This window comes from Siniperca chuatsi, linkage group LG16 (genome assembly GCF_020085105.1).
Source record: "Siniperca chuatsi isolate FFG_IHB_CAS linkage group LG16, ASM2008510v1, whole genome shotgun sequence".
In the NCBI taxonomy this organism is placed as follows: domain Eukaryota; kingdom Metazoa; phylum Chordata; class Actinopteri; order Centrarchiformes; family Sinipercidae; genus Siniperca; species Siniperca chuatsi.
Window position 1 is genome coordinate 28194558 of NC_058057.1, and position 17484 is coordinate 28212041.

General features: G+C 45.4%; 1 protein-coding gene across 10 annotated transcripts in view; it reads right to left on the bottom strand.

Moving 5' to 3' along the window:
* Positions 1-308: 308 nt before the first annotated feature.
* Positions 309-17484, bottom strand: part of kidins220b (kinase D-interacting substrate 220b) — a 38477-nt gene continuing 21301 nt past the window's right edge. For 3 of the 10 annotated variants that reach the window (XM_044168129.1, XM_044168130.1, XM_044168131.1), the window contains exons 15-30: positions 16726-16891; positions 16169-16320; positions 15797-16086; positions 14481-14621; positions 12676-12913; positions 11967-12058; positions 11023-11167; positions 10667-10829; positions 10385-10563; positions 9368-9603; positions 8639-8758; positions 6646-6675; positions 5827-5964; positions 5643-5741; positions 4619-4849; positions 309-3843 (exon numbers count right to left, since the gene is read on the bottom strand). In XM_044168129.1, coding sequence (XP_044024064.1) covers positions 2653-3843; positions 4619-4849; positions 5643-5741; positions 5827-5964; positions 6646-6675; positions 8639-8758; positions 9368-9603; positions 10385-10563; positions 10667-10829; positions 11023-11167; positions 11967-12058; positions 12676-12913; positions 14481-14621; positions 15797-16086; positions 16169-16320; positions 16726-16891 — 3611 coding nt within the window. In that variant the 3' untranslated portion in view covers positions 309-2652. Of the gene's footprint in view, positions 3844-4618; positions 4850-5642; positions 5742-5826; positions 5965-6645; positions 6676-8538; positions 8759-9367; positions 9604-10384; positions 10564-10666; positions 10830-11022; positions 11168-11966; positions 12059-12675; positions 12914-14480; positions 14622-15796; positions 16087-16168; positions 16321-16725; positions 16892-17484 lie in introns of those variants that run through there. The other 7 variants (XM_044168132.1, XM_044168135.1, XM_044168133.1 and 4 more) reach the window with 7 other exon arrangements.

Genomic DNA, 17484 nt, shown 5'->3' on the forward strand with positions numbered 1-17484 from the left:
GGGGATCAATAAAGTATTATTAGGATTTACAGATTGTATATAATTTACAGGTGTCCGTCTGCTTCATTAGTACTTTCACTGTTAAAACATTTAGCAGATTTTTCACAAAGTGTTCTGGATAATATCTGGCGATGATGCAGTATTATATATATTTATATATATTTATATAAACAGTTTTTTGAATGCAGGACTTTTACAGCGAGGTACTGTTACTTTAAGTACAGGTTGTGAATACTTATTTTATTATATTATTTATTATTGGATCAATACATTAAAAGTGATCAGATTAAAAAAAGTCAGAAATCATCAACGTTCAACATCCAGACTTTATTTCTTTTAGTTCACCACAGATTAAATATGTTGACAGATGTTGAGAGCACTGAGTCGTCGACATACAGCTTCACCTGACAGACAACACGTCTGATACTGAGATTATTCTGTTTAAAAACTTCTTGTTTTTTAACTCCAGCGTCAGTCCGGCTTCGACCTCGTCTTCTAAACGTTTCTCTGTTCAGCTGTTTGAAACACGCTGAACGTCACTGACGATGAAACTCGTCCGTTTACGGACTCTCAGCCTGCGGGACGAACGCTTCACTTTATTATGATGTCATCTAAAGAGGCAGGAAGTCGCTGGAACGCGTTCTGGATTCGAATCTTTGAGACAACTAATCATTTTCATTATCGATTTATCTGAAGTTTACTTTATTGATTGATCATTTGATCTTTAAGACATCACACGTCTTGTTCTGTTCGACCAAAACCCAAAAATATTGCGTTTACTATCGTGTAAGATCAAGAAAAGCAGCAAATTCTCACATTTGAGAAGTTTTCTGTTGAAAAAGTTATTAAAATAGTTGCCGGATTAATTTTCTTTTGATCTACTAAACGATTAATCGACTAATCGATGACTCTAGAGTCGAGCCCAAACTTCAGAGCCTCCAGTTCTCAGTATCAGATTCAACGGCACGACGCTCAAACACGATCACGGATTAAACGAAACAACTCTCTGCCTCTAAACACAAACACTGTGAACTGATACGAGTTCAGCTACGACTTAATACTGACAGACGAACGCCACCAAGGCGACGGAGCTCCAGCTGCTGAAGGTGCCCAGGTGTTGCTGCCACGCCCGCCTCCCCGTACCTTCAGAGCCAGCAGCCTCACAGGAACAAGACTCCAGACTCTTCCCCAGAAGATTTACACTTTCAGAAAAGACTTTAGAGACTGTGGCTGTGAATATTTTGGGAACCAGAGCCAAAATTTATACTGATCTAATTTCATTTAGACACAAAATCTTTTCTCCACATTCACAAACGTGAGTTTTTTCACAGCTTTACGAGGACAGACCCAGAATCCTCCACCTGCCCGATCATCTCCTGTGAGCTGCGATCTACGTCTGTGAACGCGGTGAGACGGACGTTCAGCTACGTCGGGTTCGAGGCACCGGCTGCTTTACTTTATTTAATTTTCATCATTATTCTTCTCTTCACATTTCAGCTGTGAGTTTGGTTCTTCGGCCCAAACTGTTCAGATTTCACGATAAAATGGTCAAATTGCGTGAACTGCATCATGTATTGTACGCCACGCACATTCCCACCTGTACATTTATTTTGCAAAATATATACGAAACCCACTTGTGTCAGATTAATTTATAAAAACAAATTAAAAAAACCTGCTTTATCTCACCAATGGATTCTTCAGAGCTATGATGCCAAATTAGGAGAAAATCTAACAATGTTCGTATTATCTCAGGTTTATATTCAGTAATACGATAATGGTGTTTCAAATCTGCTGTTCTTGTAAAGTAAAAGCTTAGAAAGGCCTCTAGGAGGCAGCGCGACACCGTGGATTTGTTCCTAAACAACAAAAGCTCTGTTTCAGTTCCAGGCGTCACCGGGTTCTTGGACTCCGGTAAACTAGCTTTCAAGTCTTTCCCCACTAGAGTCGGTAGTACTTTATTATTTTAGTAGTATTTTGTAATTCTGCAGGGAATAACGAATGCTCCCGACCTCCCTTTGCCGTCGCTGCAGCTTCGGAGTTGCGTCAGGTACTTGGATCCCGTTAGACCTGCGTACAAGTCTAGTTAGCATCTAATTTTTTTGTTCCAGTAGTGAGAGAAATATTTTGCAAACATCTGCAGGGGACGAATAATAATGTGGCGAAGGACTTGTGATGCACAAGTGTTGATTCCTGGAGGCGACGAATCACATCACGACAACAACATGCAGACGCTTCTAGTTAGAATAACGTTTCTACTGAACTTCAAGTTCATCTACTGACTACAGCTGAGAGCATGCATCAAACACAACCACTGAGTTACTGACCGATAATCACACTACAGCTACGAGTCCACCAGCAGCCGCTCTTCACTTCCTTTTAAACCTTTTAAATGTCACGTTATCGACTGTGACACTAAAATCCTAAATATTTAAACTGTTGCCAAACAGCAGCTGATTTCTGACGCTTTTTCGACTCTTTTCAAGGTTCCTAAACTGATTTTCTCGTCTCTTCAGAGGCTTGTAGGCAGAGCAGGTTTCAGACGAGTCGTGAAGTAAATGGTCTACCTACAAGCTTCTGATTGGTTCAGAAGGTGTAAAGGCGGCTCCTGGCGGACCCTCAGTGCTCTCTTGATCTTCACGGGTCACCGTGAGGTCACAGGATGCTCTCCCGCTCCTCGCCGAAGGTGACGGTGTCGGAGGACACGGTGCAGATCTCCGGTGGGTCTCCGGGTTTCAGCCCCCTCTTCAGGTGAACCACTCTGACGTTCTCGTTGTTCGGCCCCGGCCTGGTGGTGGTGGTGGTGCCGGAGGTGCCAGAGCTCGGGGAGATGATGACATCACTGGAGGAGGAGGAGGTGGGGTTGGAGGAAGAGGTGGAGCCCTCTGCAGGCTGGCGGGGGCGGTTGCCCTGCTGGACGTTGGTGTTGTTGTTGAGCGTCACGTTGCTGGGCGTGCGGTTCAGGTTGTAGCTCTTGGATGAGGGCCAGCTCTCCTCGGGGCTACTGGCCAGCAGGCTGCACTGGTCCTCGGAGCAGATGGACATGCGGGCGACGGCCGGGTCCTGGAGGCCGCTGAGGCTGCTGGGAAGGCCTCGCTTCCTGGCCAGGCTCTCCTCGTCCAGCTCGATCAGGTTGGCCCTCTCCAGCTGCGACAGGTCCGCCTCCTCGTCCTGCAGCGAGTGGTTGGGCGAGCTCTCATTGGAGCGCACGCCTGAGTCCGACGAGTCCTTCTTGTCCAACATGGCGTCCGACAGGTAGTCCTTCCCCTTCAGCGCCAGAGAGCCGCCGGGAAGTTTGGGGTCGACCGCCTTCTTGCCGTCTTTCAGCAGGGGAGCGTTATCTGACTCCTCGGACTCCTCATCATCACTGGTCAGCTTCTGGTAGCGCAGCCCGCCACCGGCCTTCAGCTTCAGGTCGGTGGCGCCCTGGAACAGCCCACCTCTTTCAGCCGAGGTCTTGCGGGTCAGCAGCGACTTGGAGGATCCGTGGTCGCCCTTCTCATCTTCCTCTGTGATGGGGTCCAGTGCGTCACCATTGGAGGCGAAGTCGGTGTTGTCTGCTGCCGGTTTGGCGCCGCTCCTCTTGTTGAAGGATTTGCGTCCGTCCTGCTCGCCGCCGTCTTTGCTCTTGTCCTCGGATGACGATGTCATGAACTGTCCCGGCTGTGGTTGGACGGGCCTCTCTCCGCCGCTGCCGCCGCCCATCTCCACCTGAGCCATCTGGGCGATGTACTCCTGGTAGGCGTTGCGGTACTCGGCCTGCTGCTTGTCCGTCAGCTTGGAGATGTCGTTCGAGGACTCCTGGGAGTTCAGGCTGGTCATGCTGGCGGTTCGGTGAGCGCCACCCTGAGGACAGACAGAGCAGAGAAGAAGAGTTTGTGTACTGAAACTTCCTGTTCTGCACCGGACTGTAACCCAACAGGTAACAAGAAGAAAACGCAGATATATATCATATATATATATATATATATATATCAATACGTTTAGTTAAATATCCCTTGACTGTCTCTTGTGATTTAAACTAAATATTATCTGAAATTGTGATTATTGTTGTCGGTTCATCCAAAATACAGAGACACACATTGTCTCTGTCCAGTCAGATAGTTCTGGTTTTATTTGATCTCCTCCCCCAAAACAAGGGAGGTGAATGACAGTTAGTTTATGTTGCTCACAGGCGTGAAAGCTGACTTTTAAACGATCTTTCAACCATTTTATTACTGAATTTGTGAAAGTTAAGTGTTGACTACAGTATTTTCTAAATGTTAAGGGTTACTTAAGACAACTGAGCAATCTCCATCCACTGAGGAAGACCATACAATGCAGGTGAAAGCTCCAGAAAAGCTAACATACATACTGGCAGCACTTGACATGCGGCATTTGGTTGAAAACAACTGAAGATAAAACTAAAAAAAAAACAAAACTAAATATTATCTGAAATTGTGATTATTGTTGTCGGTTCATCCAAAATACAAAGACACATATTGTCTCTGTCCAGTCAGATAGTTCTGGTTTTATTTGATCTCCTCCCCCAAAACAAGGGAGGTGAATGACTTTTAAACGATCCCCGTGACTCTGGATAATCCACCGGAGGTTTAGGGATCAGTGTGTTTTGGTGATTTACCATCCACTGCATGTTTCCGTGTCTTGTTGATTCATCCAGTCCCACAGTGCTCAGCTCCTCGAAGCTCAGGTTGAAGCTGTACATCGGCGAAGCGTCCGTGTTGGCGGCACCGGCGTGGGGCGGAGCCGCTGCTCGCCTTCCCGCCTCAACGTGACCGCCCACAACGCTGCCTTGCTCACTGGCGGCGTCCTCGTGCAGCACCTGACTCTCTATGTGACGCATGTCCAGAACCTGCAGCCAAGTGCAGAAGACAGGTAAGGTTTAGACCTGAAACTGTCGGAAGTCTGGAGAGTCAGATTTTTAACTGAGAAGTTAAAATAAAGTCTGGAACACAAAATATTTATAACAAATTATTTAATATTTATAATAATAAACAATAATAAATCTTTTCTTTCAACCATTTTATTACTGAGTTTGTGAAAGTTAAGTGTTGACTACAGTATTTTCTAAATGTTAAGGGTTACTTAAGACAACTGAGCAATCTCCATCCACTGAGGAAGACCATACAATGCGGGTGAAAGCTCCAGAAAAAGCTAACATACATACTGGCAGCCCTTGACATGCGGCATTTGGTTGAAAACAACTGAAGATAACATTTTTTTAAAAAAGGATGTTCCTTTAACTTAGCATGCTAATGTTAGCATGCTAATGTTTGCGTGCTATAGTAACATAACCTGTGACATTAAAGGTTTATTTAAAAGAAATAAACTGAAATATAAAATAAAACTGTAATATAATCTTTTGTTACAATAAAGTATTGTGTACCATTAGGTTGTCATGCTAATGTTAGCATAATAATGTTTGTGTGCTACATCACCTAAAACATTTAAGGTTTGATTGTAAAAACAAAAAAATTAAATACATAAGTAGCATAAATCTTTTATGGTACCACAATGTATTGTAGTACTTTAGGTTAGCACGCTAATGTTAGCATGCTAATGTTTGCCGCTCCCCTACATTTGGTTTAAACTGTAAGACATTTGGTGTATTAGCTCGTTAGCATGCTAACATGCTACATACTGACCGTGGCTCTGAAGAGCTGCCAGTCTCCAAAGTTCATGTTCATCTCCTTCTTCAGTTCGTCGATGTTACACTGAGACAAAACTCTGCCGTTAACGTTCGCCTGGAAACAGGAAAAGGAAAATGAATTCGACGCGTAAAAACATTTAGTCTCATTTACAAAAGATAACCACTGACGCTTCACCGACCTTCCTGATGGTGGCGCTGTACTGTACCATCATGCTCTGGTCGATGCCTTCGATCTGCCGCACGCGCTCACAGACGGCCTCCGTCGTCATGGAGCTGAGGAGGATGGCCGGAGCACCCGACACCACGGAGGCCGAACCCTGAAGACAAACACACGCAGGTTCGATTCCCAGGAAAACACAGCAGAGCATTAAAACGCATTTTTAACGCTTTAGAAACTAAATTTTAAAAGTTTTAAACTTTAGTTTCCAGCTCAGCTTCAACACACAGGACTGATCCAGTGTTTCTGTAAAGACTCTGATGTTTCTATTCTACAGTGGGAACACAGCAGGGAAACGAGGCTAATAACAAACGTTCATCTAAACTTATTTTCAGCTTCAGTAATTCTGCAAAACACATTTTAAAGATACACAAATCCCCCAAATTCTTTGCAGATCACTGTTGGTGTTTGAAACTGTGTGAAAACAGGAACTCAAACTGCAAAGTAACTGTAAATTATTGCTGCAGGTTATATTTGACTAATCTTATTCCTCGTTTATCAATTTCTTTTCAATTCTACTGAATCGTTTGCTTTCACGGCTTCTTAAGCAGCAGTAGGGTTTTGGGAAGGGGTCAAAGGTCAAACCAAAAGTTTCAAAACCAAGGAGCCGACAAACAAGTCAAACTACTCTACTGAGGCTACAGGCTAGTCCAGGCAAGGTGCATGCTGGGAGTTGTAGTAGGCAGAGCACTTCAGAGGGAGTTAGTCTGAGTGTGGGAGCTGAAAGGAGCGAGAACAGAGAGGGGGAAGGTAGGAGGTGATGTTAGGGAGAGTTCAATACCTGCTTCCTTTTCAAAGATGAAACCTTATACTGCAGACAAACAGACAGACAGGTGAGGAAGGAAGCACAGCTGGAGAGAAAACATCTGGAAAACACAGACGACTGATGGGACAGAGAGTGGGAATGACAATATTTTCTGACCGTTTTCAGTTTCTGGGCAACAGAAGAAGAAACCAAAATTAATGCTACACAACCCCCCAAACCACAGAAGAAGAGACGAGTGGAGGAGGCGTGGAGTCCGGCATCGTCAACAGCAGAAGAAGAAGGAGGAGGAGGAGGAGGAGTAAGAAAACCAGAAACTAAAAGCTGGCGGTGGTTTAACTCTGTGGAAGCTCATTTATGCCAGAAAAATAATTAAAAATAGATTAAATGCTGCGAAGGACAGAAATTAACTCACTCAAAATGATGAGATACTAAGTCAAAGGTTAGTTTTTGACTTATTATTTTCTGATTTTGACTACAGCTGAAACAAATAGTTGATTAATCGATTAGTTGAAAATCAATCTGCAAACCGATTAATTGTTCAGATCATTTTTAGGGGGAAACATTTGCTGGTTGCAGCTTCGGCAATGTGAATATTTTGTGCTTTTCTTCGTGATAATTTAAAGACATTTTATAGACAATTAATTGGTTAATTAAGAAAATAACCAGCAGATTATTCAATAATGAAAATAATCATTAGCTGAATCTCATAATTCTCTCAGTATTTTTTATTTATATCCACTTTTTTCTTTTCCTGGTGTAAATGGGCTTCTTTACTAACCTGACTAATTAAGAAATAAACACAATAATGAATGAAATAATAACTTACTGGTCAAATAAACTGAGAAACAACTGTGGAAAAAATAAATAAATGCATAAAGAAATTGAGAAACCAGCCTGTGTTTATTTTAGCAGGAGTTATTTCTTCATCTTATCAGCAGATTTTATTCCGTATTGTTTTTGAGAAAAATTTTATCTAAATTTTGAGGTGACGGCAAAACATAAAATAAATCATGTGGAATTAATTTACTACATATATTTATCGTAGAAAAGGTTTCAGTCGTAGTCGTCTGGACGCTGTTTCCAGAATCAAGACGTTTCGGCTCCCATCCGGAAGTCATTCTCAATTGTGAAAATGGTCTGAGAACTCAGAAATTTAAGCTACTCTGTGTTGCTTAAGCCCCGCCCTCAGGGAGGAGTCTACCTGAGTATCTGTTGATTAGCTAGTTTCACCTGAAACTGACCTAATAGTTTCCATGATGGCCCAGTGATCAGTAATCAGGCCTATTGTTTTCTGGCTGCACCTCCCTCATCACTGTTAAGTACCTGATTAGCATGTGATCGGCTTGACCACGGTGTTAACACACTGTGGTAAACTTTGGGCAGATTGAATCTCAGACCACCATTTCTGTTCAAAGAGGGGTTTTCTTTTTTCACAAAAATGGCTTCTTTGACTCCTCTTTCAAACCAACTCTTCTCTCTACTGAGAATCTTCACCTCGCTGTCTTCAAATGTGCGGTTTGTAGCTTTTAGATGCATTTTTCCATTTTCCAGATAAATTTTTTCACAGTTGAGAATGACTTCCTGATGGGAGCCGAAACGTCTTGATTCTGAAAACAGCGTCCAGACGACTACGACTGAAACCTTTTCTACGATAGATCACTCCTGGACGAATGAGGGACGACACCGTCTTGCATATATTTATATTTACTTCTCAATTTTGCTTTCATTTATTTTTATTAAAACATGACTTTCTTAATTTATTTGACCGCTCTCTTTATTCATTCATTCATTTGTATTTAGTCAGGTTTGATCCTCCGTACTCTCTCTTGTCCGCGCGCTTCATGAATCATTCAGACTGTCAACAGTAAGATGAGAAACAATAAAAACACATAAATGATCTCGACTGACTGCTGAAGGACCCGAACATGATTCCTCCGAATCCCTCCGTCAGTAGTTCAGCCTCCGTGACTTGAAATGAATTCAGGTTCCAGGTGTTTGTCGTACTTACAGGTGCAGCTGCGACGTCCCGACTGAAGGAGGTTTTAGGTAGTGGGCGTGGATGAAGGTGTGATGGGTAGGAGGCCACGAAGGGGCGTGGCAGCTGGTAAAGGTGATGGGGGAAATATGGCTGAGGGGGGGAGGGGCAGAAAATCAAAAATAATGTTCATGGAGATGAAACAACAAGAAGGAACTTAAAAAACAAAAGCAGTCAAATCAAACAGTGAATCGCTGCTGCGGCCGGCCGGTGTAACAGGAAGTCAGCTGTTACTACAGAACAAACGACCCACAGCCGCTGCTGTGTTTCACAGAGCGCTCTGACGTTACGGAGACACGGACCCGTCCCGGTCCACAGCAACAGCTCTGAACTGGGACTTTTACTACACGAAAGCTTCATTAGTCACCAAACTTGTGTTGAGACAAGCTCTGGTTCCTGCAGAGTCTGAGGCGCGACGGGTCACATGGTGATCAGGTAAACGGCAGCAGAGGGTCACTGTGAAACACAGCCGGGCTGAACGCCGCACTTCTGACAGACTGGAGACTCAACACAAATGATAAAAGGTGAAACTGAACCAGGTGAGCGGCAAACTGTCCGCAGCTGTGTGACGGCGGTGATGACGTCACAGCTTTACCTACCGCTCAACCAACCAGGTGGGTCGACGGCGAGTCAGGGACGATGTTTTGGCACCTGTCACTCTGAATGACATTATCAGGTGAGGTGGGCGGAGCCTGTACTCACCCTGTTATAGAAGGGGTGCTGTGGTCCCGCCATGCCGCTGTAGTAACTGCTGTGAGGCTGCTGTGACACGGCGCCCCCTCCTGGCTGGTTGAAAGGTCCACAGAAGGAGGCGGAGGGCGAGCACGCCGACGACACCTGACTGTAGACCGAGGTGGGGCGGGGCTGGGCCTCCTGCAGGGGGAGGGGCGGGTACGTAACCCCGCCCATATTCATCTGCTCCCGGGCAGCACGAACATCTGGATCAGACAGAGAGAAACATCTGGATCAGACAGAAAACATCTGGATCAGACAGAAACATCTGGATCAGACAGAGACAGAGAACATCTGGATCAGACAGAAAACATCTGGATCAGACAGAGAAACATCTGGATCAGACAGAGAAACATCTGGATCAGACAGAAAACATCTGGATCAGACAGAAAACATCTGGATCAGACAGAAAACATCTGGATCAGACAGAAAACATCTGGATCAGACAGAGAGAAACATCTGGATCAGACAGAAAACATCTGGATCAGACAGAGAGAAACATCTGGATCAGACAGAGAAACATCTGGATCAGACAGAGAGAAACATCTGGATCAGACAGAAAACATCTGGATCAGACAGAGAGAAACATCTGGATCAGACAGAAAACATCTGGATCAGACAGAGAGAAACATCTGGATCAGACAGAGAAACATCTGGATCAGACAGAGAGAAACATCTGGATCAGACAGAAAACATCTGGATCAGACAGAAAACATCTGGATCAGACAGAGACAGAAAACATCTGGATCAGACAGAAAACATCTGGATCAGACAGAGACAGAAAACATCTGGATCAGACAGAAAACATCTGGATCAGACAGAGAGAAACATCTGGATCAGACAGAAAACATCTGGATCAGACAGAGACAGAAAACATCTGGATCAGACAGAGAACATCTGGATCAGACAGAAACATCTGGATCAGACAGAGAACATCTGGATCAGACAGCGGGAGAGAGAAACATCTGGATTACAGTTTCACATTACCTGCTATGATCTCCCTCAGTTTGGGGTCCAGGTTGACGGTGCAGGGCAGGAAGGTCCGGATGTCTCTGGCCGTCAGGACGGGCGTCCGGGACGACAGGAAGACCTCGAAGCTCCGGACGTCCCCGTCGATCTCCAGCAGAGGCTCCACGTCTTTGGTGGTCGGGATGTTCTTTGACACCCTGAGAGGGAAAACATCTGTCCCGGTCAGTCCGTTTCCGCTGCAGCGGGTTTAAAGAGTCAGGGGAGATGAAATAAATTACATTAGTGAGCGTGAACTCTGACCTCTCGTAGATGGTCTTGAGCGTGGCCTGGTCCGGGACTCCGTCGGTCTCCTCCAGGTACAGGATGAGCCAGGACGTCCTGTAGGGCCACTGCTCCGTCAGGTTGATCCACGACGCCAGGCGGTCCCAGTTAAAGCTGATCTGATTGGCTCTCAGCAGACGACCTGCACGTATAAACAGGAAGATCAAAACTGAAACATTTAATTATTATTCTATATTGTTGTTCAACGCCATGTTGCACCTGACACATCTTCAGCAGCTGTCATACAGAGATAATTAACGTTAACTAACTTAACGTTAGACTCGTTAAAGATCCAAATATTGATCCAGTGATCAGATCAATGGCGAGTCAGTGACCTGTGACGGAGACGATGTTGAGCAGCCTCCTCATGGTCTGTGGGCTGATGTCACTGAACCAGTCCTCCGTCACCATCAGCTTCGTCAGGTCGAACGACATCTGACGAGTCACCGAGCGCTGCACCTGACGCCGCCGGTACGTGTCCTGAACACAGAGGTCACATGGTCAAACTGTCATCAGTCAACATCCATCGATCGATCGGCTGAAACGAGCTGCTGCTTTCTGGTTTTTGATTTCAACATATTTTGTTTTACTTTCTAAACATTTGACACAAATACTACATAAAGAGTGCGACTGTAGTTTGAGCTGTTTCTGAACGAACGATAACACAAACTCAGAAACGTGCAGCTGGTTTTAATTCGACAGAAGAAGAGAAGGAAACAGGAAAGAGACCGAGGACGTGTGGTGTCAACATGACGCACACACATCCTTGTACTTCTATCTTTGTGAGGACATAATGCATTCCCTCGCCTTAACCTTAACCTAACTCTACCCTAACCCCCAAAACCAAGTCTTAACCTTAACCTAACTCTACCCTAACCCCTAAAACCAAGTCTTAACCTTAACCTAACTCTACCCTAACCCTTAAAACCAAGTCTTAACCTTAACCTAACTCTACCCTAACCCTTAAAACCAAGTCTTAACCTTAACCTAACTCTACCCTAACCCCTAAAACCAAGTCTTAACCTTAACCTAACTCTACCCTAACCCTTAAAACCAAGTCTTAACCTTAACCTAACTCTACCCTAGCCCCTAAAACCAAGTCTTAACCTTAACCTAACTCTACCCTAACCCCTAAAACCAAGTCTTAACCTTAACCTAACTCTACCCTAACCCTTAAAACCAAGTCTTAACCTTCAGACAGCCCTTTGAAGTTGTGAGGACCGGACAAAATGTCCTCACTCTGTAGGTAAAAAAGTACACCGCACACACACACACTCACCCTGCGGTTGAGCGTCGTCTTGCTGCCGAACTTGGTTAATTCTCCCAAACTGTGCTGAGACAGTTTCCTGTCCAGCTCCTCGTGCCAGCCTGCTGACAGACAGACAGATCAATACTTTTAGCCATTAACCAATCTGTGCATGTATCAGAGAGGAAACCATCAGTTTAATAATTAAGAGAATGAATTAATGAATTAAGACAATAAACCAGCGAAAAACCCAAAAAGATCGTTTAACAACATTTACAGATTCTGAAGACTCTTCCAACCATCTGGTATATACAGAATATATATTATATCTTATACTACACAATGTATATACTGTATATATATTATATATCTTATACTACACAATGTATATACTGTATATATATTATATATATTATACTACACAATGTATATACTGTATATATATTATATATCTTATACTACACAATGTATATACTGTATATATATTATATATATTATACTACACAATGTATTATATATCTTATACTACACAATGTATATACTGTATATATATTATATATATTATACTACACAATGTATATACTGTATATATATTATACTGTATATAATAAAACAGGTTGGGAACCACTAGTTTATTACTTCCAGAGATATTAAAATGATCTAACACAGCTCGCAAACATCTCATTGGCTGAGTGTGTAGTATATCACCACATGCCCAACCCTGATCTGTCGTCATGGTTACCGTCAGCGTTGGCGGCGTCTCCGTTAGCCGGTGCAGCAGCACACATCTTCCTGGCGCTGGAGAGTCCTCTGCTGTTGAGGAAGACGGGCAGGTGGACGATGTTCCTCATGTAGTCGTGTCCGTTGATGTTGGAGTCTCGGAGGACGCTGTTCAGGTTCTGGTTGATGGCTTTGATGATGATGTGAGGGTCGCTGGCAAAGATGGAGATGAAGGGGCCTTTGGAGAACAACACCCGCACCTGCAGGACAAACTCAGGTTAAAACCAGCGCTGATTCGTACCGGTCTGCACTGCTACGTGCCCCGACATGACCACGCCTCTCACCTTCTCAGCTTTTATATGCTACAACCTGTCAGTCATATGAATGGACCAACGCACTGCTGTGCAGGTGGTGACTGCCTGAATCATGTTTGTCCCTCGGGGCTCACCGTAGCTGTGCGCACTTCCCGCTGAGACCGTAAAGTACTACAGACATGTATATGTACTGTATGTATAACAGACATGTATATATGTATCGAAAAGTTATTTCAAACCTGCTGTATGAGTTTAAAAACTCACGACGGTGACTTCCTGTTTCCTGTGCTAACAGTATGAACCATCATCATCGCACTCGCTGCCTGTCCTTTCAAATTAAAGCGCCTGACGTCTCCATCAAATAGAATTTCTGCTCTAATATGAGAACTGAGGAATCAACCTGCTGCTGATTATCGACTCAACACATCTGATCAGAGCTGAGACAAAAACAGTCGATTCTTCAAACGGATAACTGAACTGAAGCTTTCGTAGAAAAGGTTTCAGTCGTAGTCGTCTGGACGCTGTTTTCAGAATCAAGACGTTTCGGCTCCCATCCGGAAGTCATTCTCAATTGTGAAAATGGTCTGAGAACTCAGAAATTTAAGCTACTCTGTGATGCGTAAGCCCCGCCCTCAGGAAGGAGTCTACCTGAGTGTCTGCTGATTAGCTAGTTTCACCTGAAACTGACCTAATAGTTTCCATGATGGCCCAGTAATCAGTAATCAGGCCTGTTGTTTTCTGGCTGCACCTCCCTCATCACTGTTAAGTACCTGATTAGCATGTGATCGGCTTGACCACGGTGTTAATACACTGTGGTAAACTTTGGCAGATTGAATCTCAGACCACCATTTCTGTTCAAAGAGGGGTTTTCTTTTTTCACAAAAATGGCTTCTTTGACTCCTCTTTCAAACCAACTCTTCTCTCTACTTCGAATCTTCACCTCGCTGTCTTCAAATGTGCGGTTTGTAGCTTTTAGATGCAAATGCACGGCACTCACGATCCTGAGTTAGGCCTGATTACTGATTACTGGGCCATCATGGAAACAAAAGAAGGTCAGTTTCAGGTGAAACTAGGCAGGTAAACAGCAGATACTCAGGTAGACTCCTCCCTGAGGGCGGGGCTTAAGCAACACAGAGTAGCTTAAATTTCTGAGTTCTCAGACCATTTTCACACTTGAGAAAGACTTCTGGATGGGAGCCGAAACGTCTTGATTCTGAAAACAGCGTCCAGACGACTACGACTGAAACCTTTTCTATGATGGAACACTCCTGGACGAATGAGGGAGGACCCCGTCTGAACTGAAGCTTCTGTCCTCTGTGTTTCACCGGGAAACAGAATCCTAATCCCTCTGTTTCCTGGAAGGCTCACTGACGGTACGTTAATATCGAAGTGTTCCTGTAAAGTTGTGTCAGTTATCGATGCGTCTGTTTAATATTCAAACGTGTGTTTCAAAACAGTTTATTACATTCATTCAGAAATCTTTAAATATAAATGTTGAGGATCGTCTCCTCACCGTGTCGAGCATCTGCAGGACTTTGTCCTGTTCGCAGGAGTCCAGTCCGTCGATGACGACCGCCAGCCTCGTCTGATGCTGCGTGAAGCCGTCGATGGTCTTCGCCATCCTCGCCATCAGCTCCACCTCGTTCTTCAGCACCTGCAGGTGACACAGGAAGTGTTGGATCAGCAGTAGCCGAACACAGCTCCGACACAGTCGAGGCGGCTGTTCGATACCTAAAGTACTGATTCTACTGCAACGAGGAACCATCGGCATCGTCGGACGACGATTTGAATGCCGATATGTGTTTATAGAGATTAATTCTACTGAGGCAAAGTCTAGTTCTGAGTATCAATACCAGAATATATAGATCCGTCTCTCATTGCATCATGCTTTGGGAACATGAACAATCAGATTTCACACAATAACCATTTATTCACCGTTAGTAACGGTCTTTTGTTTGAACTTGCATGCAGAGGACGGGCTGGGTGATACCGCCGAAAAACAAAATCTCTGATTTTTTCACATTCGATTTACAATTTTAATGGATTTTTCCACTCGGGTCGCTTCTTCTCGTACGGGATACTGTGGGAAAGCGATTCCCCTGCTGTTACCTGCGTTGTAGCAGGTGTTTTAGGCTGCGTGCCTCTGTTTGGCCGTATTCAGACAGGGCTGTGCGGCGCTGCGGGCGTGTTTATTTATCGTAACGAAACAATCAGAAAATAACGTTTTAGTTCTCTGATTCACCGGCTGTCTCCCACCAGCGCTCCCTCTCCTCATTCACGCTCTACGCCGCTCGCCCACAGCTGACCCTCGCTCTCTAACAAGTGACGCTTCGTGGCGTCGTGTTTTTCAGCACAGACTGGACGCCAGACACCGACGTCGAAGCTGGGTACAGGAAATAAACCAGGCGAGGACACGACGGGGAGAGTCCGGTCCACGAACTGGTTTACTGACTGGAGCCGTTTGACCGGTCCGATCGTCGGATTGGCCACCGCAGCGTGACGCCAGGTTGCGTTTCTCGAGAGCTCAGGGAAGCTGTGGCGGTTCCGTAGCGTAACTCTAAGTTAAAGTGAAAATCGACTTTCATTTTTAAACATCGTACAAAAACATAAATTCTAATTAAGCCATAAAATCAATTTGTCGGCCAGCTCTAAAGGCAGGTGGTGATGAAAGTGTATTGAGACGTAGCCTGTTAATGATTAATCACAGAACACCTGGCCGGCCCTGCTAATATTAGCGTTACTCGTTTTCTCCATAATTGCAAACTCTGGCGGCTGGAGACGTGAAATTAGATTTATTATCGGCCTGTGAACAGCTGCCCCCCCCCTCACCTTCATGAAGCCCTCGCTCTTCAGCTTGTGCATCCTGTTGGCGGCGCTGTGCAGCCTCTTCCTCTGAGAGTTCAGCACCGAGTCGGTCACCTGCCACCACGTCCTGCAGTTCAGCAGCAGAGCCAGACCCACCACGCTGCCGATGGCGAACAGCACGGCGTTCACCGTCCGGTTCTCCCCGTCCACCTTAAACACGGCCAGCAGCGCCATGCCGGTCAGCAGGCAGGCCAGCACCAGGACGAAGAGGATGAAGGACGGGACGCAGCACGTCTTCTTCCACTTCCTCTTACCTGAGGCAACAAACAGAGAAGAAGAAGAGCTCAGTTACTGTGTGTGTGTGTGTGTGTGTGTGTGTGTGTGTGTGCGTGTTACCTTGCGTCTCCTCTGTTTTAAACACTCTGAACAGACGAGTAGCGAGGAAGCCGAACTCCCTCTCGCAGGCGTCGGACAGCGTGGCGATCATCTCGGCCATCGACGTTTCTCCACCGACGCTCGACAGACGGTTGTAGTCTGTGAACAGGAACCTGCAGGAGGACGCGATGACATCAGTGTGACACTCTATCCACTGATGATGTCGTCAAAACCAACATGACTGACAGACCAACAGGCCGTCTGCATTATCTTTTATCTTCTGAGGAATTTGAATCGTCTTTCCTTCTAGAAGAGCGTCACTAACACAACAGTCAACAAAATAAAGGTTTCCTTTCGGAAGTGACGTCCTGCCTGTTGGATCTGTGGCCGTCCGGTCCTGATGGCGGCTCTGAGGACACGTCAGGAGGTCAACATCCACACATTACATTCATTTGGCACTTCTGTCCAGAGCGACTCACAGTTTCATCACAAGAGACAGATATTTGTATGTTTTCATGAAAACCTCAATCTGTTTTTTCCCCAGAATTCGTCTTCCCAGGCGCGTTCAGCAGTGTTACCTGACAGGCAGCGCTCTGGTGCTCTGCTCCGGCAGCTCCGGCGGGTTCACAAACATCAGCCTCAGCAGCAGCTCCAGATACCCGATGTGCCGGGCCAGACGGGTGCTGAGCAGCCACGCCCAGTTCCAGCTCTCCCCCTCCCGACGCCCGCCGAAGTATACCACCACTGAGGGGGGACAAGGAACCTTTATTTAAACCCACCACTGAGGGGGGACAGGGAAACTATAAAAGAAGGAAGGGTCATTGCGTCATAGTTTTGCATTGGTGCCAGACTTTGGAGCCACTTCTGTTGAAGTTAACGGGGTCCCAGTATAACCCGTCATATCTGTGTCGTTTCACCTTTGACTGACAAATGCTTCCACAAAATAAAAAAAAAACACAGTACGTGATGTTGGCTGATGTTTTTTATCTAAATGTCTCCGAACAGATCGTGGCCCAGTCCAGCAGCTGCAGCTCAACTCGAGCCCCCGTTTGGTCCGAGACAGCTACATCATGATACATGACCAGACGGGGCAGGTCCGACCTGCCGTCGCTGACCAGACTGCAGTTATAACCAGATCAACTTATTAATGGCTCTGATTATAACTGGCTGGACTCAGAGTTCGGTAAATATCCTTAAAGCAAACGAGGACTTGACCGTTCGCTCCAGTGGCCCGCAGTCATCGAGCCTGTACTATTAGCTAGCACACACACAAGCCATGACTAAGATTTAGCTAGAGAGGCAGTAACATTTGCTGTCACTCACCACCGCAGCTGTTT